This window comes from Pelodiscus sinensis, chromosome 5 (assembly GCF_052426305.1).
Source record: "Pelodiscus sinensis isolate ZL-2025 chromosome 5, ASM5242630v1, whole genome shotgun sequence".
Taxonomy (NCBI): Eukaryota; Metazoa; Chordata; order Testudines; family Trionychidae; genus Pelodiscus; species Pelodiscus sinensis.
Genome location: NC_143056.1, coordinates 44,112,456 through 44,134,836, shown reverse-complemented (window position 1 = coordinate 44,134,836; position 22,381 = coordinate 44,112,456). Strand labels below are relative to the sequence as shown.

At 50.4% G+C, this 22,381-nt stretch overlaps 1 protein-coding gene across 3 annotated transcripts in view; it reads right to left on the bottom strand.

Annotated features, from left to right (window-relative positions):
* PGF (placental growth factor) overlaps positions 1–22,381 on the bottom strand; it is a 28,202-nt gene that overhangs the window by 4,710 nt on the left and 1,111 nt on the right. Inside the window, exons 1-2 of one of the 3 annotated variants that reach the window (XM_006117758.5) lie at positions 2,815–3,378; positions 323–362 (exon numbers count right to left, since the gene is read on the bottom strand). In XM_006117758.5, the coding sequence (XP_006117820.1) occupies positions 323–362; positions 2,815–2,880 (106 nt within the window). In that variant the 5' untranslated portion in view covers positions 2,881–3,378. Of the gene's footprint in view, positions 1–322; positions 366–2,814; positions 3,379–22,381 lie in introns of those variants that run through there. The other 2 variants (XM_006117757.5, XM_089778435.1) reach the window with 2 other exon arrangements.

Sequence of the window (22,381 nt, the reverse complement as noted above, 5' to 3'; positions counted from 1 at the left end):
CAGTAGTGTGGGTGTCTTGGGGAACTAACTTCTTGGGGGGGGGTCAGAGGAGCCATTTTCCCCAATACATTTTCTATGTGTACTCCTCTGTCTCCCCCCAATGACTTATGATAGTCCCAATCTGATTCCCCATAGGCCATGTTTTATCACCTACCTCTGAAGCCTGCCGCCCCTTCCCTGGGGTCTGTCTCCTCCTCTGGGATTAGTGGACATGAGGGGATCCCCAGGCTCCCCGGGCAGGGAGAAGAAGAGAGAGAATTCCAGAGCCCACCGGAGATCTAATATTCTCACATACAGCCAGGAGAACCAGCTACAGACTCACCTTGCGCTTCTGAGGTAATATTTCTGCTGAATCTGTCCCACTGCTGGGAGAGAAATGCAGAGACATTTAGAAAGAGGCAGTGGGGAATAAGCAAAGTGCAGCAAACCCCCACCCATTCTCACCTATCTGCATGCATCATTCACCCACCTACCCATCCACTGTACTTGGCCCTTCCAGCTCAGATCTGTTGTGGAGCATTTGGAGGTATACATGGAGAAGCAGGAAGACAACTGAGCTAATAAATAATAATGATAATAAATAGCATAGAATTATAGGCCTAGAGGGGACCTCATCCAGTCCAATCCGCAGCACTCATGGCAGGAGTGAGTGTTATCTAGCATGTTTATAGCTGTTGTGGATCCGCAAGAGATTGTTTCATTCACCACTTAATGTGGTGACCTTTGAAGTATAATGTGGCAGCTGTATAAGAGCGGCCATTGGTGAAGTTAATTTTAAAACTACTGTAGATTGAGTGCAACACAACAGGGACCGACTCTGCCCTGGCTCCCAGGAGATGGGCTAGGTGGGACATTATTCACTAAACAACAGCTAAGGAGGTTGTGGGAAGGTGAAGACTTTGTGTAACTTCAAACTGCAGGAGGCAGAAGAAACCCAGGCTGACATCTCAGCTCCTATCCAACATGCCATGGGATCCAATAACCACACACGGTCAGCATGTCAGTTTACCTCTCATCCATATAACACCTACCACCCTACCCCCAGTCCTGCCAAGCTGGGGCTTAGGGTCAATACTGGATTAAAATGGAGCCCAACACTGCAAGGAAAGAACTCCCCCTACTGAGTCCCCAGCACTCCTCCTCCCTTTCCTGAGCTAGTTGAGTGTCTCAATACCCCAATCATCATGATGCCAGGGATGTAAAAACTGCCTAAAATAGTTAACTGGTTAAACAGCATGTTTAACTGGTTAACCACTGATCACAGACAGCAAAGGCTGCTCCAGCCCCATGGGCTGGGGGCTGCTCTGTCCCCTCAGGTCTGTCGCAGTCAGGGTCCTGCTGGCCGGGCTGCTCCTGCTAGCTGAGCCCTTTGATTAACCAGTAAGTATGCTTATGCTAATGCTTACAGGGTAACCAGGTAACCATTTAACCTTTTACATCCCTACATGATGCTGTCTGAGCCCCATCTGATTCCCTTCTGCCAGCTCACAGCATGTTGTCATCTGCCCTTCTGGACTCATTCAGGGGCCAGGTATATCTGGGATGTGCCATGCGTATCTGGGATGCTGTATAAATCCGAATTCCTCCAAGCCATGCTCTGGGTTTCCTTTGCAGGGGGAGGAGGGGCTTTGCCATCTAAATGCTGACCAAGGCTGCCCCACTGTGATGGACGGGTAGCACAAAGTGGGCTGGCTGCAGCAGGTATGAGTAGCCCAGATCAGCTGACAGACACTTAGCAGAAGCAAATCACAGGGGTATCAGCTGGGATGGACTTTTCCTCAATGGCAAATGTTTGAAACCAAAAATCAAAGCAAATTAATATATGCTTAAAAAGAGGAAATACCTCCCCTCATCTCCTGGGCTGGGCTGGGCTTCCTCCCACCCCTGGGTACTCAATCAATTACTTAGACTTTCTCAGAGAAGCTGTACAAGGGAGGGGCACTGTTAAGACCTCATTTGCTGGAGAGCAGATGGTGTTCTTGCATCAGGCCACATCCCTGCTTCAGTGCAGTAATGCTCTGCTGCCTTGCTGGTCACAGCACATGCCCTGGGACTCAGCATCCATGGGATATGTGGCTCTGGTAGGGGGTCTGGGAAGATGAGTCTCCCACTTGTCTTTCAGCAGATAGGAAACTCTCTGCTGTTGTTCCTGGGAGCAGAGGGCTCTTCCATGGGATTTGCCAGGTGTAGGAGGGTACCTGGGGCTCAGAGTTCACCCGGCTGCTTTGACACCTGTCCCGCACCATGGGACTGCTCTCCTGGGCGAACGGCTCACAGTCTTCTCCAGACACTTTCAGCTGAAGAGCAGTCGCTGGACTGTCTGCAAGCTGCAGACCCATTGCAGCTTTCCTACAATATTGGCACTTCCCCTCTTCTCACAGGATGTAACCTGGGAGTTTATTTTTCCTGGACATAAGATGGAGCCAGCCTTATCATCAGAGAGCATCTGAGATACTGATCTTCTACCCCCTCCCCCCCAGTTGTCGGCCAGCCCAGCAGGATCTCAGTCAGCCTCCTCTTCTTGTGCAAAGGGAGGTCCCAAGGAACAAGGGGTCACTCACAACTCAGAGACTGGGGAGGGTTAGTAGTGGGACAACCCGAGAACAGCTCCTCAGACTGATCTCCACTCTGCAACTGTCCTGCCAAGTACACTACAGGGGCCATTCCTCAGCAGTTCTCTAGTCCCACAGTGATGCAAGAGGGTAACGGGGCTTGGGACCATTACACCAGGATCCCTGAGGACTTTCCCACGGCTAGTGCCCTCTCTGTTCCCCCAGACCCATTATGGGGGTGCAAGAAGCTGCGGTCCCTCACCTGAGCGGGTGGTGCCTGCAGCGCGAGAGCCACAAGAAGTCTCAAGAAGCTGCCGAGAAGCTGCATCACTGGTTCTGCCTCCTCAGTTTTGCCCAAGTGAAGAGTCCCGTGGCCCAGCTAACACAAACATGCTGCCCCGCGGGAGATTCCAGTGCGGGGGGACGGCGGAGCGACCCCCTGGCTGTGGCGCTCCCAGGAGCTGGTCACAATCCAGGACCCGAGCGTCCCCAGCACAGCACCCGTGGATCCAATGACAGCAGCTTAGCCCTGGGAGAGGCTGTGTCCTGCAGGCGATGCTGGCCCGTCGCCAGGAGATGGGAGGACAGCGCTACAGAGCCCCGAGTAGCATGGGACTTGGGGACAAGGGGCGCAGATCGCCGAGGTGCTCGTCCTGGGACACTGACACCACCTCTGCCCCGCTCAATCGCCGCACCCAAGCCCCCTCCTGCTCCTGCACTGGCGCCCCCCTGCACCCAGCAGCTGCTCTCCAGCCATGTGAATGCTGCCCTGCCGGCTCCGCAGCTCTGTTTCATGAGCAGCAGGCTCCGCCCAAGCCCCTCCCCACCTCACACCCTCACTCCCACTTTCTCTTCCTCCGAGACCGCACAAAGCGGCGCTGCATCCTCCGGACTTCCGAGCCCCGCAGACTCCAGCTGTCCGCCTGCTTCCTCTGGTTGTGCATCCGCGGCCCCGCGTGCCCCGGCGGGGCTCTGGGTGCTCACCCACAGGTGCGCGCGCGTCACTGGGCAGGGGCTGCTGCGAGTGCTGCAGGCGCGCGCAGCTGTGGCTGTGAGCGATGTCGTGGGTTCAGGCAGCTGGGAGCGAGCGCCCGGGCAGGGGTGCCCGGGGGAAGTGAGGCTGTTCTCTCCTAACCCCCCCCCCCACCCCCCGCACGTGCAATGGGAGAGTCAATGGGGGTTTTAGGCCCTACAACCACATCGCTTGAGACCCTTCAAATATGACCGGACCTTGGCCAACAGAGTGTAGAAAATGATCTGCCCTGGATCTCCAGTGAGGGAATAGACAGGAGCCAACAGAGCGCTTTAATCTCTAACCCATATAACTCTCAGCTTCATTCTGTGTAATGTGTGTGCCTGGTTCTCCCTTCCCCACCCTCGCTGGCTCTCCTGCGCTTTTATATTATACTGATGTTGAGAACTCAAGTTCAGGCTGAACCTTATCCCGGCTTCTCCTGGGGGTTAGGCCTTTCTATAGGCTTTCCCTTGAACTAGTTCTCTTAATAAGCATTTGTTCTGTGGCAGTGCCTGGAGGCCTCCATTGGGGCCAGGAAGTGCACAGTGCTGTACATAGAGACATGGACATGGTCCTTGCCCTGAGAACTCACAATATAAAGAATCATTTCTCTATTAATCCCTATGAAATACACTGCCGACTGGAATGTTGCAGACCCTGGACTGTGGTATTGGACACGGTGATTTTTATGTTTATTTAAATCTGAGACAGTTGACACATGGGCGAGTGGATTTAATGGTAACAATTGACCCTTCATGACAGCTGCCAAGTTAAACCTGTCTGGTACGGGAGCTCAGAGAAAGCTGAGGAAGGACGCCAACCTTGGGCTGTTGAGCTGCCCCAGGGACCAGAGGCACAGATTCCTCTTTTCTCTGATTTTTAAGAGACAGTTGGAGTTGATAAAGCTAATTTAAGATGCGCCTTGCAGAACTGCTGCCTTTGTACTCTGCATGCATCAGCCCAGAGCCATAACATGTTGTGCTGAGGAGCCAACTACTTTGCTTCAGCTAGAAGAAAAATAAGAGTATTCTGATTTCTTAGAGGTGCCTGGTTGTCTGTGTTAGTCAAGAGGGCATGATCTACAGAGACATGGAGAGCTAACATCCTATGGCTGAAACCTTCTCCACGTCCCAAAATGCCAATATCCAACCTCCCTCCTTCATACTTCCTTCCTCCACATGGCTCAGGAAGGCCCTGTTAGTACAAACTGCTACCATAAGTGTTTAAAAAAACTCCAGGTTAGCATCATCCACTGGCTCTGCCAGTGCATCTGGTTATGGCTATTTATTTTTGTATATCCCATGGGGCAGGGATTCTGGCATCTACAGAGTCTTGAATGCAGTCAGCACTTAATAAATAACAAGAATCTACTCTTTTAGATAGCTGTACAAGCCAGCTGTCCCCATCCCCAAGAACCCCTCCCCACATAACTCAAGTGTATAAAATGGGACAGTGCTGCTCACTGCAAAATATGCGAAGGCAGACTCATCACAGCTATAGTACAATGAGGGGACTGTCGCTCAAATAGTATTTTCTTGCAAGAACTCCAACATTTACACTTCCTTTGGGCTTCCCAGCCTGCTTGCCAATGGTTTTCAGTTGGTTCAAAACCAAGCATCAAATTGGGGAGAAGGGGAATAGCAGTACTCTGCCATGTTCTGCCCACAATAAACTCCACCTGTCAAGCAGAGATACTGAGCCCAGTATTCTGCAACTCAGGCACATATTACTGCACTGCTGTGCACATGGGTCACATTTTCAAGGACTTCTCTGCAGGCATAACAGCTTCCAAGTTACTTTTGCTTATTACTCTTTCTTGAGAATGGAAGAACAAGAAAGGCACTTGGAAGCAGTGTGTCAATATGCTACACTGCTGCTCACCAGCTCAATCCTAGGCCAGGGCTGAGACCTGAGATGCCTGTACTTCTAATTGCTTTTCATATAATCCCACCTATGCTAACACTTTCTTGCAAGAGGGTTTTCAATGTCTTTTTAAATCTAAGTTTGTTATCCTACTATTTAAGCGCTTTTATATATACAAACTTCTACTGAAACAACAAAAGGTGTGAATTAAATCCAGTGTAGTTATTTTGGTGCAGACTTGCAAAGAGATCCGTCTGAGGGCTCTTTGCACCCTGGTACCATACCACCAATCCACTCTGAAGCTTTTCTGTTCTTGCCAGATCAGCTGCCTTCTGAAGAGAAAAGCCCCAAAGAGTTTCAAACTCTAGTCGCTGGCAATGTATTGTGACAGTCTCATTTTGCTTTTTAACACACTGGAGAGTGAAATCTCCTGAGCGAGGAAGTGGTGGCTGTTAGGCTGAGTCAGGGCTACAGATAGAAGAGCGTGGGAAATTAACTCTCTGGTAATCAGAAATAACAATCCCTGACAACACGAGGAGCCAAACTCTGTTGTCAGTGTGCTGGTGTGAAGGAATAACCAGGACAGTTATGTTCTCTCTCTAACCCAGGGAGTCTTGGCAAAGCTGCAGTTCTGGTGGGTAGGGCAGATTTGGGCACCTGAAGGTAGCATGATCCAAAATGGGACACTAGTAACAGCTCTGCACAGTGGGATTCATGTCAGGGTTCAGAATTCTCTTGTCCTCCCAGGAAATAGACATGGCCCCCCAGTGTGGCAACTAAGGCTTCCCATGACAGGGGAGATTAAATCCTTATCCTCCTGAGTCTTTGCACAAGGGAGCAAACACGATCCACTTATGCTCTGAGAGGAGCAAGAGGCCCCTGTGATGAGCTGGAATTCCTCAGTGCTGAGCTGCATCTGGCTGCTTTGTGGGCTCATGTTCCCAGGGTGTGTGCACCAGGCGCTGGAATGCGGCTCCAGCAGACACGCATTCTTGTCAATAACAGACCAGGGCAGAGCCTGCTTCTCTGTCTGTTCCATCTCAGCCTTCCCAAGATTGAGGGACAAACCAGGAAAGCACTTCCCAGCCCAAGCCTCCACCTTCACAAGGACATGAGGGAGGTGGTGATGAGGAATCATTTGTCAGCAACCCAGCAAGGCTTACATGTTGTCTGAACCCATCCAACATATCCCTGCTGAGCTCATGGACATGACAAGCCATCCCATTTCTGGTGTCACAGCCCTAGTCAAGCTCCCCTTTCTGAACACTCACCAAGGCTGTTGTGTTTGGATCCCAACACACTGGGCCCATTGCACTTTAAGCCCTTTGGTCTTTGGCCTCTCTGGCACACTTCCCAGGCACAGCTTGTCTGTTACATCTTCATAGAGACAGCAGCTCACCACACAGCTGCCCTAGGACCCAAGATCAGTGCTAACCACCTCCAAGACTGCCTGATAGCTTAGGGACATCTTTGTCCAGAGCTCCAACCCCATGATTCAGTAGTGGGCAACCGGAGGCCTACTCGGGTTCTGTGTGTGGCTTGTGAGGCATTTTGTTTACTGTTGCCCATGTGCCGGGTTGCCAGAGTCCACTGGTTTCCAGCCACGTAGTTTTCTTCCTCCTGGTATTACTAAAACAACATGCACTTACAGAAAGGGTACCTGAGGTGAAGTGTATGCTCATTGCAACAACACTGACTGTGAGAGCTGTGCACTCCCTCTGCATCCAATCAAAGCCTTGCTAGGTTCAATTGCCATACCTTGCAAATTCTAGGACTCAAGCACAGTGAGCAAAACTACTCTACCTTGGGAACCCATTTTGGTTATATCAATCTCGCAGCCCACTGAGGTGAAGGAGGGCGACTCATGTGGCCCACTCGCAAGCCTAAGCTGCACCAGACTAACACGGCTACATTTCTACCACATCACTGCGTATAGGCACTTGAGTTACAGTCCAACTCCAGAGGAGTACGTGATTGCCGAAGCCCATAATACAGGGGGTTTGTAAAAGTTTCTAACACAATCACATTAGTGAGCCCAAGAGAGATACAGACTGAGGTAAAAATAACACCACATCTACATGCTGTTCCCTGCCTCAGCTTCCTTACCCCTTGGGAGTGTTCTTTGGGATTTGGTTGGACTCCAGGATTCCCTTCCTGCACATGCCTCTCCTTCAAATCACAGAATGTTTCTTCGCTGCAAGTAGCTTTCTTCTTCACCAGCCGGCCCCAGGGCAGGCATGATTATTTGCAGGGCTTAGTTAGAATAGGATGGTGGGGCCTGGGCCACCAATAGCTTCACAGTGGACCTGGGACTCTGGCTCTGCCCAGGTGGGGCTGCAGCAGCTGCTCTCTCAGCAGCATGAAGAGCTCCTGGGCTGACAGCATGAGGAGCCAGATCGCCAGAGGCACTGGCATCCAAAACAGGCTCCTCCTCTTCTCCCGCAGACCCCACTGGGCGTGGGGGGGGGGGGCTACCACTGCCATGCACAGTCTACTGCTTCAGGCAGTGCCTCAGGTAGGACATGCCACCCAGGCAGGTGGGACCAATAATAAAGCACGGGGCCACATGCAGGGGGGACTGACTGCACATGCCTCACACCAGCCATGGCTGGCCCCACAGTCAAAAAGGAGCTCTCTGCTATAAAAGTATGCCAGCCCCTTCATTCTCTCCCCTGCCTGAAACTTCTTGTCTTTATATCAGCACTCCCTTGATAAACTTGGTTAAACAGGTTTTCCAGCTCAGGAACCCTCCTCAGCATACCTCTGATATGATGCCTGCACAGTCATTAAGGTTAATGACTTATTTTGTTTGGATTGTAGCTTCTCCCAGACAGGGTGAGGGAAAGAGTCGGGGAATCTCAACAGCCCATGGCTGACTCACTGAGGAATTCAATGATGCAGCAATTTCATAAAATGCACCAGAATTCATCAGCCGGATAATGGATTCCCCAAATTATCACAATGGGGAAAGAAGAAAGAACATTAAAAAGCCAACACAGGCTGGATGGGCAGGTGCCCTTAGGCCTTGTCACAATGCAAGAACATCATGGCACTCCACAACAGCAGAGCTCAGCCCCCACGACTTGGCCACATACTGCATGCACTCCCTAATGCCCCACAGATTGGCTGGCACTGCATGCACTCCCTAATGCCCCACAGACTGGCTGGCACAAATCATTGGGAATGGGAAATTGAGCCATCCACTGCTAAGGCAAGAGACATTCAAGGCTCAGGAGAAAGACAGTAGGACACAAAGAAAAGAGGAACATTTCCCCAGATGCAGGGTGATTCCTATAGAGCAAAATCTGCCCAGTGTCTAACAAATATTACCACTGTACCTGGGGATGTAGGCAGCTTGAGATCTCCCATCCTCCCCACAGCCCCTTTGTTTGCTATTGCTCCAGCTTGCTCTGGTGAAATCAAGCTACATAGTTCATAGGGAGCATTCCCATTCCATTGGCATGCTCCTGGGCAGGAGGCAGACCCTACAGAGAGGCTTACCTCATAGTATATCAGAATGTCTGTAAAAGGAAGCACAAAGGAAAACAGCCCATTGCAGGTGTCCCTGTTTATTATTGTTATGCTGGCAGATGTTCACAGCAGCCATCAAGCAAGTTTTGATTGCTAGACAATCACAGACCTAAGCTTCATTCTGGCTAAATGGAAGGAGTAAGTAAAAGCCCTTTTACACAGTGATAGCTAAAACAATAAAACCCACCACCCAAGTTGGCTTATGGTAATACTTGAGCAAGATCTAGCCTCTGGAGAATAAGAGGTTTCCCTGGGGCTGATTGGTTCCAGCTGTGTGAGACTTGGATTTCTGAGCAAGGAAACTACCAGCTGTTGATTGTTTCCACTATGGTCAGGAAAGCAAGATTTTGTGTAGTCTTTGCAAATAAACAGGATTGCACCAAAGAAATAACAGACTTAGCATCAATTTCTCCTCATAACAAAAACAGCCCAGCAAAGCTCCAAATATTGGCTAGCCACTTGGACCAAAGGGAACACATTTATCAAGAGCCAATACAGTTTTGGGCTTGCATCTAGAAACAAGCTCCATAACCCAAAGAAGGTACAGTCTAATATGGACACTAACAACACAGTATGCCCAGTAGCTAAGACACCAGGAGACAGTGCAAGCATGAGGCAGTAGTGATGTTTACAAGAAATAAGTGTTAGATGGCTTTTTGGAAGCATCATAATTTCACATTTAATCATTATATGATGCTAAGTACAAGAGAAGCAGCCCTCACCCACTTTCCTTCTTTAGCCAATAAGAGGTGCAGAATGAAGTGCATTGGGTGAGCAGAGCTGTGTGGGGAATCCAAGGTTGGAGTAGCAGGGAGTGGTGCTGCATAAGAGTGAGGTGCATTGTAGCAGGGGCCACGTGTGCTCTGTCTCTGTGGTTTCATAAGGATTAAAACTATTCAGTACAGTGTGGAGGGCAAGTGTCCTCCAGGCAGCGATATCGCCAGCCCCTGCAATACCAGGGAATGTGTTACTTAGAACATTCCTGAGTCCCGGGCTGCAAATTCCTATGGCGTCAAAGCTCCCTCCCAGGCCAGGTGCAGGGAGTGGGGGGAAACAGGGAAAGGTTTGTTTGCTAAGGAGGAGGCTGACAATTGGGGGAAGTGGGCTGTGGTGTGCATCCCCAACCCCCCTTGTCCCATGCATTGTGAGCAGAGGCTGCTGTTGTTGCTGTCAGCAACAGCAGGAAGTGGCAGGCGGTTAGTCACCCCTGGCTGCACGTGCCCGGAATGCTGCTGTTTATTTTTGTTACTCTGGCCCTGGCGTAGGCCTACCCTGGGGAGCATAGCTTCATTGTAGGGCTGGCCAAAGTGGGAGAAAAAGAGCTGCAGACAGCTTGGTGCTGGCCCACCCAGTCACTAGCATTTGAGCCTGGCTTCTGACCAGCCTCTTTGCCCTTCCCCCATAGAAACTGCCCATCTGACAGGTTGAGCAGGGTATGATGCACAGCGGTGCTTCTGACACTGTCCGAGGGGAATGAAGTCTTCTAAGAGAAACCTGACACACAGACCCTGGGAGAGGGCAGTGTCATGGCTGCCCTGTGGACTCTTTGGCTATGTCTACACTATAGCCTCTTGCACAAAAACATATGCAAATGAGGCAAAGCATGGAATAGTGCTGTGCCTCATTTGCATAATTAATGAAGCTCCGTTTTTGCGCAAGAAGCTTTTGCACAAAAAGGAGCCATCTACACTGCTCCTTTTTGTTCACAATCCTCCTCTTGCGCAAAAACGGAGCCTCGATAATTATGCAAATGAGGCATGGCGATATTCCATGCTTCGCCTCATTTACATATGTTTTTGTGCAAGAGGCTATAGTGTAGACATAGTCTTTGAGGCCCAAGTCCTGGACAATGATCTGTCTGAGGTGCAGGCAAGGGAAGCAGCGAAGAATCTTTCTTTGCAAGTGTACTCCCCAAATGAGGATATGCCTTACTGCTGCTGTCCTGTCCTTCTCATTCCCATCTCAGAATGAAAGCCAGCTTTCTCCTTCCTCCATCTATCCTTCCCGTTCTCTCTTCCACTACCATTTCAAGGTTCCTTGCCCCCTTCTCTGGCACTGGTGGCAGCTGCAAGGGTGTTAAGTTGAGGAAGTGGGTTGTAGCCTCAGCTCTGGAGATTTATTCTCCTCCTGTTCTCTTCTGCAATGGGTCCCAAAGTGCCGGTCCTCTTCCCAAGAGAGTGCAGGCTCCCCTTCTCATGAGCTTCACCTTCAACATTGAGAATGTCATTGACATGGAAGAACATAGCTGCCAGAGAAGGCTGTTGCCGTGAAAAGAAGCTTTGGGAGAGACACGTAGGTCCAAATCTAGGTACGGTCCTGATGATGAACACCGAGAGTTTGAGCTTGGCCCCTGCTGCAGTACGGAGTGAGTAGAGCCTGAGGGGAGTGTGATCCCAGCAGTTGGTGATGGTAAGGAGGCAGCTGCTGCTGTCTGTGTTTTCAATTCCAGCATGCTCAGGGCTAGGCTCTGAGCAGTGTTTATGGGCTGGAGGCAGGTGGCAGGTAGAGCTGAAAAACTCCCCTGAGAGGTCAAACTAGAGGGCAGACAGAAGCTTCCAAATACTACACCTGATGACACAAGGGAACTTCGGAATACCACAGGTGGGGTTTGCCCAGATTCATCTTAGTGAGGATGAACATATGTAAGCCTATGACTTCATCCTAAAGAACAAATCTATTTTGTTGAGAAGCAGGAAGAGCAGGGGCAGATGACCATTTTGCGGGGCCCAGGGCAGCACAATTTCGCAGGGCCCCCCTTTGCCACGGCGCATGTGCGGGGCTTCTTGAAGCGTTGGGCCCGGGGCGGCCGCCCCGCTCGCCCTGCCCTATATCCGCCCTTGAGGAAGAATATCTGAGTCCTGATAGCTCCCAGCCAGGCTATGGCACAGGCAGTACCAGGTAACTGTGGGAACACAAAGTTTGAGCTGTCAGTGCACTGACTGCCCCCGCAACACATCCTTACAGCCAAGGACAGCACGTATAGCTCTAAGCCTGTCCCACACTGCCCCTCCTGCCTGGATAATAATAAGCTTTAGTTACCAAGGCAGATGTTCTTGAGAGGGCAAATCCCCAGGGCAGGTGTGGCCATGGAGAGACACACTTAACTGAATGGCACAGCAACACCCAAACAGAGGAGGGTGTACACAGTTGAGGCTTGGATCAGCAGGTGCAAGCCAGGAGGGGCTGGTCTGTGCTGGGCATGTTGATCTGGTCCCAAAGAAACAGCAGGCTCTTTGCAATATCCTATGGCCTAGCTGTGTGAGGAGGCTTCTTTCCTGGGTTTCACCACAAGTTCTGGAGGGAATGAAGCCCAGAAACAAGAGGCCCTCTGGGAATATCACGCAGACAGCTGCAGAGAATTGTGTTTGGACAAAAGTGAGCAGCAGGCTCCAGGCACCAGCCAGCATAGCAGGGCTATAACTGTAACAAGCGCAGTGTAAGGGGCAGGGAAAGGCTAAGTTTGCGCTGCCTCTGCCACTGTTTGACAGCACAAGCAGAGCTGAGAACTCCCAAGGCAGATACAGGAGTGCCACTGAGGAGGAAGCAGTAGAGACCTCCTGCAAGTCATATTGCACTGAGATCGGAACTGATCCCCTCCCTGAGAATGGGCTAATAAGGGGAGGGGAGCCCAACACCTGATCAGATCCTCTAGCTCAGTGGCCCTCAGTCTTCCCAGATTACTGTAGCCCTTTCAGAAGTCTCATTAGTCGGGTGTGCGCCCAAGTTTCACCTCACTTAAAAACTGTGTGCTTACAAAATCAGACATAACAGTACAAAAGTGTCCCAGCACACAAGAGCTGAAACATTGCTACTTTCTCATTTTTATCATATAATTATAAAATAAATCACTTGGTATATAACTATTGTACTGACATTTGAGTGTATAATACACAGAGCAGTATACACAAGTCGCTGTATGAACTTTTTGTTTGTACTGGCTTTGCTAATGCTTTTTATGTAGCCCACTGTAAAAACAGGCAAATATCTAGATGAGTTGATGTACCCCCGGAACACCTCTGCATACCCCCAGTGGTACATAACCACACCCCAGGTACATAACCACTACTCTAGTCCCCTTCCCTTAGGGATATGGTTATTATGCTCCTCACCTGGGTTAGGGAAAAGCAGGGGGCAATTATCCAAGAGGTAGGAGACAATTATTCATCAATTTGCCTCACCTATTGCCCCCGCCCACAATCTGTCCTTAATGATGCTGGGAGCACAGAGGAAGATGCTGTCAGAAACTCTTTCTTCACTGCCAAACTCAGGCACCATCCACACCCAACTAGTGTCTCTGGCTGCTTATCATGTGGATGCAGCTCTCTTGGCTTTAGCTGTCATAATATTGACTTAGAATGAAATAATAGGGAAGGCAGGATCCTGCCTTGCTGTGGAGTGAAAACATAGGAGGATGAGGGGAGCAGCAGGCTCCGACATTGTGCAGACCGGGGCAGGAGGCTGAGTTGCTTCCAAACACCACCTCCGGTTGCCACACCTGCTGATAAGAGGGCACTTCTGAAGAGCTTGCTCAAATTCATCTCAGTGAGGATGAACATATGTAAACCTAAGGCTTCATCCTAAAGAACTTTACAGGATGTGCAGACTCAGATCACTAACGCTCACCCAAATGGAGGTGCGACATGGCAGCTGATGAACTATACCACTGCCACCTAGCACAGGAAGCAAAGGGCAATCCCATATCTAAAAGAAATTGTCAGATGCAGCTTTTAAGGCCAGTAAAGTTTGGCCAGCCCTGCCTTAGAGACTGGGCAGGAGGCAGGGAAATAGGAAAGGGTCTGGCAGCAGGACACAGAAAAGGTCCGTTGTCCCAGAGCTTTAGTCACATTCCAAGCTGTGGCTGCCCCCTCACTGGAGTCAGGAAGATTAGTGCTGGTTACATGACTCAGCTCTCCCCTAAAGTCTTTGGAGCCCACTTCCAAGCTCTCTAAGTTCCACTAGGAGCAGTGGGTGCAGACACTCCTGTTACATTCCCTTCCAATCTCATTGCCTGGGTTTTCTGTGCAGCTGATGAGCCCCAGGAGATGGGATTTCAGTGCTGTAGAAATTGTATATTGGAGAAAATTATGCCCTTCTCCTTACCCCTCACCCCATGCCCTGTGTTCCTTGTTCCACTCCATCCTCTCCTTTTCATGTGCCTTAAATCTCCTCTCTCCCTTTAGATATTCCTGGGCATTTCTTGCCTAACTCTGTCCGGGTCCTGGCAGCAGCTCCTCGCTAATGACAACCAGATGCTACTTGTCTCTTGCACTGTAATCCTTCCAAGCAGCCACAATCCAACATTTCCCTTCAGTTCCCTGAGGGCATCAGGCTTTGGCATGTTCCAGCCACGTGAAGGCACAGGGGCTAAAAGCTCCTGAAATCCCCATTCAGGAGCTCTCCATTCATGAAAGTGACATGCAACTTCACTCACTGGCTGTGGGGGGAGTGCCTGACTGCAGGGAACACTGCAGGACCGGTCTGAGCTCCTGGCTACCTCAGACCCAGCCACTAGTCAGCATGGGGCAGAAACAGGGGAATGTAAACAAGCCAGGATCCACAAGGAGGCCATAACCTCAGAGTCCAGTTTCTCTTCCTCCTGCTCCCGCCTTCCTAATCTCGGGGGGCTGCTCTGTTTACTAGAGCGAAAAGGAAACAAACAAAGGAAAGCACTGAAGAAATTATTTTTGGCTGATACTCTATGCCCTGGTCCCCAGCTGCATGCACAGAAGTACAAGAGCACACTGACACAAGCATGCACATGCCCAAACAGGCATAAAGACAAGCAGAGACAGGTGCTTACATGCCCAGGCAGAGACAGGCGTGCATGGAGGTGGGTGCTCACACAGGGCCTTACTCTCCAAAGCCTTGCACCTCTAATTGTGATTTATAGCACAGTAAGGCCTATGTGTCCACCATTCTGGGTACTGTGGGAACACAGAATGCCAACCCCTGCCCCAAGGAACTTACAAGCTCAGTACAGGACAACAGACAGCAGATAGATGCAAGATGCAGGGGGAGCACTGCTAGGAAAGAATAATGATGAAGTGGCTGAGGTAATATCTAGGACTGTCCCATCTGTTGGTGAGAGAGACATGCTTTCAAGTCACACAGAAGTCTGGGAAATGTATTTGGAATGAGACAGAACTGGTCAGCACAGTAGAGACACAGCAGCTGCCCAATTATTGTTAAGGTGTTTTTTTTCCTGATATTTACTGCTGGGGAAGCAGCATTTTATGCTCACTTTGCACTGCTGCAAATGATGACACAAGGTACAAGGCAGAAGGGCGTGCAGCCCACACACAGAACTAGCCAGACACTCCTGCACAGCAGGGCTGGAGTTACATTGGAATGCTCCGAACACCATTCCAGTATTATTGTACTTTTTGATATTTTGGCACATCAATATTATCACTAATGAGTTATGGTACAGGGAGTGTGTTGCAGCACTTGTCTGCAGCAGTCAGTCACGGCTGCTCAGACCCAGGCAAACCCAGACACGTTCACACACACATTGATCAACTTGTTAAAGTGTCTCTCTGAACTTCTCCAGGCTAAAGGTAGCTCCAGTATAGACCATTCAGTGTATGAGAAGAATTGGGTCCAATAATGCACTGCGTGTAACTCCTGCTACAGATGGGACATGGCACAGAATGCAGGGAGAAAGTTTAGCCATTTTCCATGGACATGTGAAGGGAGCTGCCTAGGTAGGGTAATTCTGTTTAGAGCAGGGGTGGGCAAGATGCATCCTGCGGGCCGAATCCGGCCCTCCAAGCTGCCGGGCGCACTCACACCACACAGGCACCTCACCAGGGCTGTTAAAGTAGCTCATGGCACTTTAAACAGCTGGCTGCTTTCTGCTCTGGACACTGGGGAGGGAGAAGGAGGCTTTGCATGCTGTCCCTGTGCCCCAGCAAAATCTCTCAGCTCCCATCGGCCAGTTTCTGGCAGCATACAATGCTCCCCTCTCACCTCTGGGCTGATGCAGAGCCACATGGAGCAGTCAGCTGTTTTGACCAGGCTGGGACTGCAGAAGACAGGCAGAGAGCCTGCCTCAGGTTCCTGTAGGACTGCTGATTGGGAGCTGCCTAGATAAGCACCTCCCAGTCAGAGCCTCTAGCATCCCACCCCCTCTCTCCTCCCAACTATCTGCCTCAGGTCACCACCTAAACCCTCTATATTCTCTCTCCCCACCTCCTCCAGGCCACAACTCCCTCCAAAAACCCTGTACTCCCTCTTACACCCATCCTCCAGGCCAGAATCATCTCATACCCCCTCCCAAATCCTGCATTGCAAGCCCCTGCCCCAGATCACAACCTTCTCCTTCTCCTTAGACCCCACACCCTCTCCTGCACCACATCCCCTACCCCAAACTTCCTTCTGCACCCAATCTCTGTCCCAGATCCCGGACCACCTCAATGGAAGTGCAGCCCTTGACCACTTATCAAAATCTTGGAGTGCCCCCCACCCCCCATTAAAAATTATTGCCCACCCCGGTCTAGAGTGCAGAAGGGGGTTGGAGTGGGGCAGATGCTTCCAGGAGAAATCTTTTGGAGGCCAGTCCCCGTAAGTCTCTCTCAGCTGTCAGCTGGCCACACTATGCAACCCCATGTATGTGTGAACAAGGCTGGCCATGCAGCCATTGATCTTGTTGAGTAGAACCTATCTACTAAGGCAGACTCTTTTGGGACAAGTAACTCCTCCCTTTCCCTGCACAAAACCCCACCAGAGACACAGGACTCTCAGGGGCAAGGGGTCTGCTAGTAAGAGGAGCGGGACTGGATTAATCATCTGATACCAAGTTTCTGATGCTCCAACACCCCAAGCCTGAATTGGTGTCATACTGCCCTGTGCCCAGGCACTCATCACATGGAGGTTGGGAGTGGAACAAACCAGAACAAGGTGAGACAGGGGTGGACAGGACCCGATGAACAGCTTTGGTCATACGGCAGAGGCCAGTTTGCTTTGTTTTGCACAACCTGACAGAACAGGGTGCAGCAGGGGAGGGTGCCTGGCAAGTAGAATGGAGCAGGTATGTGAAATATGCTGCTGCTACTGCCTCAGACGTGGACACCGAGTTCCAGCAACTGGAGACAAAGAGCAGCCTGGGTAGGTTTTGGCTTTGCCATCAAGCACAATCAAGCTGCCAGGAACTGCTGCTCTCCCAGCCCATTTGCTTTGGCTGTAATTTTCTACAACATTGACTTGTCCAAAACAAGCCCTGTATCCTTCCCAGGGACACACCTCTTGTTCTGTGGTGCAAAGACTGGGTTCTCTCATCCACCCTTCCCATTGCTCCCAGAGTCCTCTGTTCTGCTCCAGTACAGGTACCTTGCGCTCTGTGGCACAAATCCCAGTTTCTCCCAGGCAGATGCTGCCTACTATATCATACGAACCCAGTCTGCACCTTGGGCCACTTGCCTATTTAGGCTGAATAGCATTTGCCCTTACTTTCCCCAACTCCAGTCACTGCCTACACCTTGCATTTCATGTCGCACCCATATTACTGGTCCTGTACATGTGACACCTGGAAGCCACAGTGCAGGGTGAGTTTCTCCAATGAGCAGTGTTCCCAGTAAGCTGGGCACTTGTGCAGCCACTCAGGAGAAATGTAAATGCTGCCCAACTGATTAGCAGAGCACCCCCAGCTAGGTTGTGTGTTTCTATTGGTAGTGCACATTTGCACCTATCTCAGTGCACATACAAATTAATCTTCACATGTATGGAAAAGATTAGAGGGAACATTGACAGTGAAAGATGATTTGGGGCCCAGCAGAAGCCACAATATGTGGGGTCCACTTCTATGAATGGGCATCTATATCCTTTTCCCACTAGCTTCCTTGACCTAACTCCTCGGGTGTGTCTAGACTACATGCCTCCTTCGACGGAGGCATGTAGATTAGCCAGATCGGAAGAGGGAAATGAAGCCGCGATTAAAATAATCGCGGCTTCATTTAAATTTAAATGGCTGCCCCGATCTGCCGATCAGCTGTTTGTCGGCAGATCGGGGCAGTCTGGACGCGATGCGCCGACAAAGAAGCCTTTCTTCATCGGCACAGGTAAGCCTCGTGAAACCAGGTTTACCTGTGCCGATGAAGAAAGGCTTCTTTGTCGGCGCATCGCGTCCAGACTGCCCCGATCTGCCGACAAACAGCTGATCGGCAGATCGGGGCAGCCATTTAAATTTAAATGAAGCCGCGATTATTTTAATCGCGGCTTCATTTCCCTCTTCCGATCTGGCTAATCTACATGCCTCCGTCGAAGGAGGCATGTAGTCTAGACACACCCCTCAAGTATTATCTGAGTTCATATATTTGCACCCATGTCTATGATTCCTCTAGGGATCCAGCCTGTGGGCAATCTGCTCCAAGGGAGGGTCTCAGTTAGAAGCCTGTCACTTTTACTCTTTGACTTGCTGTGATGCTGGCAAACCAGGTGCCAGCTTATGCCAAGGTCCCTGTGTCTCATTTGGACACTGACAAATACATAGCGGGAATTAGTTTTGCTCACTTGTGTGTCAGTGTTGTTATATTAGGGTTATAAAAACCTGCTTAATATTTAAACTTTATTGGATATGTGTAAGTTGCTGCATTATTAATGTCACTTGTAACATCTGTTACCTACACTGGAAGGTCATATCTGAGTGTTTGCATTGTGATTCTCTGTAACCGTAAATCACCAGAGGAGAGAAGCATTAAAGAGTGTGAAATTCTAAGTCTCCAGCTGGAGGTGTTATCTCTAACCAGTAGCAGATTAGCCACTAGGCCAAAGGGGCCTGTGCCCAGGGATCCCAGCCAATTGGGGGATCCCCAGAAAAATGGTCACCCCCTACTCCCTGACCCTGCTCCCCTGCAGGAGTGCCTGGTAGGCAGAATTGGGCAAGCCCCACTGCTCCAAGCCTAGCTGGAATGCAGGGGCAGCGTAGAAGAGCGCAGATGGAAAGGGTGGGGGCATGGCTCCAGCTTGTCCTGGGCCAGGGCTCCACAAAATGATAATCCGCCTCTCTCTTCAGCCCAATAGAGAAGCTTATCACCACCAGATGAGCTGTTGCAGAATATCAGAGGACAAAACACCTTGTTAATTGCTTTCCCCATTCCACAAGAGATGTGCAAGTGAATACACCTCCCATCAATTGAATGGACAGCTCAGAGAAGAGGGAAAGGGAATAAAATTCCCTGTCAAGGAGAAACTATATCCCTATGCTGCTTAGACTCTGAGATGGCAAGATTTTTTAGGCATCAGCAAAAGATCCCTAGCATTTAGTCTGGATTAGCTCTAAGGGACATTATAGAATCTTCTATCACCTTTTGAAATTTAAGATTGTAATTCATTTGTGTGTACGTTCCCCTGCTTTAACCTTGTGAAATAACCCTGATTGCCTTTTCCTCATTAATGAATCTGTAGATAGTTCATTATAGGATGGGCTACAAGCATTGTCTTTGAGATCTAAGGTGCAACTGACTTTGGATAAGTGACTGGTCCTTTGGGACTGGGAGTAATCTAAATATTGTGATTTTTTGGTGTACTAAGCATCTATAACAAAAGTAAGCTTGTCTAAGTAGAAAGATAGATTGGTGCAGTGGTGCTGGCTTTCTGATTTCCTGGAGGATGCTCAATTACTACTTTGCCCCAGGCTTGGTACTCACTCCATCCCTTCCTCCAAGGCCCCACCCTCACCCCACCTTTCCCCATCCCCTTCCTTAAATATGTCCTGCTCTAGTTCTGTCTCTGTCCCCACTTCTCCTCCTCCTCCCAGCACCTCCTGCCCCCTGCTGAAGATCCAATCAGCAACTAGTGGAAGGTGCAGGGTGGAAGAGATGGTTGGTGGAGTGTGCAGGTGGGTGCTGAGCACCATTTTTTCTCTGGGTGATCCAGCCCCAAAGCCCCCCAGAGTTGGTGCCTATAGACAGGAGTTCCCAAGGGGACTGGCTATGATTTCATGCCTAGGCTGTTATAGTGACTAAGATGTTTACACTTGACAGCTGGTGACATTTAAATTTGGAACTCCTAGCCAATTTGGGGTTTGTGTCCTGCTTCCTAAGAGCCTGCCCTGAGGTCAGTTCTCATGCTTGAGGCGCTGCAGGACAATCTGACACCTGCAAACATTTCCCTCTTCTCCACACCACATCTTTCAGAGAGCCTAACTGGGGATCCCTATTCAGTCTTCCTTCCAGGCCACTGCCGCAGCACTCATAGCCCTTGGGGTGAGTGCAGTGATAGAAGCAATGAGACCCTTTCCACTGCCCCTCCCGCCCCCCATGAGCACCTTCCCATTCCTGTTCTAGTTAGCTGACAGTGGGGAAGGGATCTCTGGAAATGGATTGGTAACACTGAGGTGAAGGGGCTGGCTCAGAGCCAGTACAGTCTTGGACAAGTCATTTCTCATCTGAAAATCAGGCATAGCAATCCTCTCCTGCTACCCAGGGACCACAGGAGGCCCCATTAATTAGTGTCAGTAACATGCTCTGAGCTGCAGCATGAGAAGCTAGGTCCCTGTTATCTGTGTGTGGGGAGAGATTCTGGGACTGAGAGCAGCACTGCCTCCACTTCCCCTTTTCTCCACTCCCTCACTCCCCAACTGAGGGACTTTTGGTGCTTAGGCCCCACTTTCCCTCCCTGGGAACACTCCAGATGGGTTTTCTCAGGCAGTTTGTACTGTAGCCATTTCTTTCCACTGCCGATCCCGCCCTTTCCCAGCTGAAATAACATTTAACTGCCTTAACCCAAAGCCTTGTTATTGCAGCAGAAAGTAGAGCTACCAGGACTCAGAATCAATGTATGGAGCAGCAAACAAGACTGGAAGCGGCTCCAAGTAGCATAGCCTCTGCAGACCCAAGGGAAAGGGGCACAAGTCAGGCTGTCCCCACACTATATCTGCACAAACCTAGCCAGAGACAAGCTGCAAGAACCCAGGGGCTGAGAAGGCAGCCTCAAGAGGAGACGGGCAGAGAGGAAAGTGACCTCAGGAATGTCTCACTCAGATGCTGCTATTAGGAATCGTGGGATTGTTACTATTTCCATCAGAGGATACCATGGGGATTGTGAGTAAAGAAAACAGAGCTCCTGAGAACTGGCAGGGCTGCACTGTGGGCATGAGATGTGACCCAAAGCCCTTCCTCCCACCTCCTTTTCAAATTAGCCCTGCGGAAATCTTTGCCAATGGAGATTCCCACAAGAGGGACACTCCCAATCTCTGTCCTGGGCAGCACTTTCCCACTCCAATTCAGTTGTGGGTAAAGTCAGAATTCTTCTTGGCCAAAATCAGCCTTTGAGAGGACAATAAATGTCATGTGGGCAATGGAAAAGAATAAACTGCTATGAGCAGAATATCAGCCGCTAGCATTAAGAGATCCCAAAGAAGGTTTAAAAGGTGAGTGAAAAAGATTACGTAGCTTAATTGGCTTCCACCCTTCTCTTCCCAGTCTGTCTCTTCTCTTCTCTGCAATGCAGACACCATACATCCACTTTGCTGTGCTCACAAATGCTCTAAATCTCCACCATGTGGAAGTGTCCTTCTGTGCACTTGTGAGACCTTGCATCTAACCAACAGATCCTATTCTGTCTCTTCCAAGGCAACCAGTGAATTAAGCAGCACTTAGACATCACTTTGACTTGTATTTTGTACATGCACAGCTAAATTAAATAGCAATTTGCCCACAATCATCCACACCTTCAATAGGACAGTTCAGTCTGGGAGATGACTGCTCAGTAAGCCAGGCCTTAACTGAACCTGAAGCAGTCACAACTCAGATCAAGAGCATGTATTGCACTTTGAGACTGTAGACTTTCAAGGAGCAGTGCTCTGCAAAGTTGACTGTGGGTATCCCAGTGCCTTCCCTTTTATACCACTTGGCTTAGTCTCTCATCCTTTCATCAGGTTGCAAAATGTGAGCACCTTCAGTTGTGTATGAGAGCCCTCTGATGAACACGGGTTTATTTTCCTTCCATTTCTTTTGGGCATTTGGGGCTTACTTCCTGTGGAGGGTTCGGGGTGCGATCACCCCCTCCCGGCTCGAGAGGGGGGTTCAGCGGCCCACTTTGCCCCCTTCGGTTTGTCTCACGGCCAGACTCCTGACCGGAAGCCCAGGCGATCGGGTGCGATCACCCCCCTCCCTGGAAGGGGGGGGGGTCTGCGGACCCAGTAATTGTTACCCGTCCCTGCGGGGGGGGCTCGCGCCCCTTAGCCCGACCCCCTTTTCCCGGGGTTGCGGGACTTGGTTCGGTCACCCGCCTATGCCGGCATTGCTTGGAACTGGATGCTCTTCTGGTGGAGGGAGGGGGATCTGGTCCCACCCTCTCTCCGGGTCCCAGCCCGGGGCCCTAAGTGTCAGGGCTTGCTCGCGCCCCAACGCGGTAGACGGGGGTCACTCCGCCCGTAACCCGTCTACCCGCGGGCGCCAGAAGGCTTCCGCCCCGGGCTGCT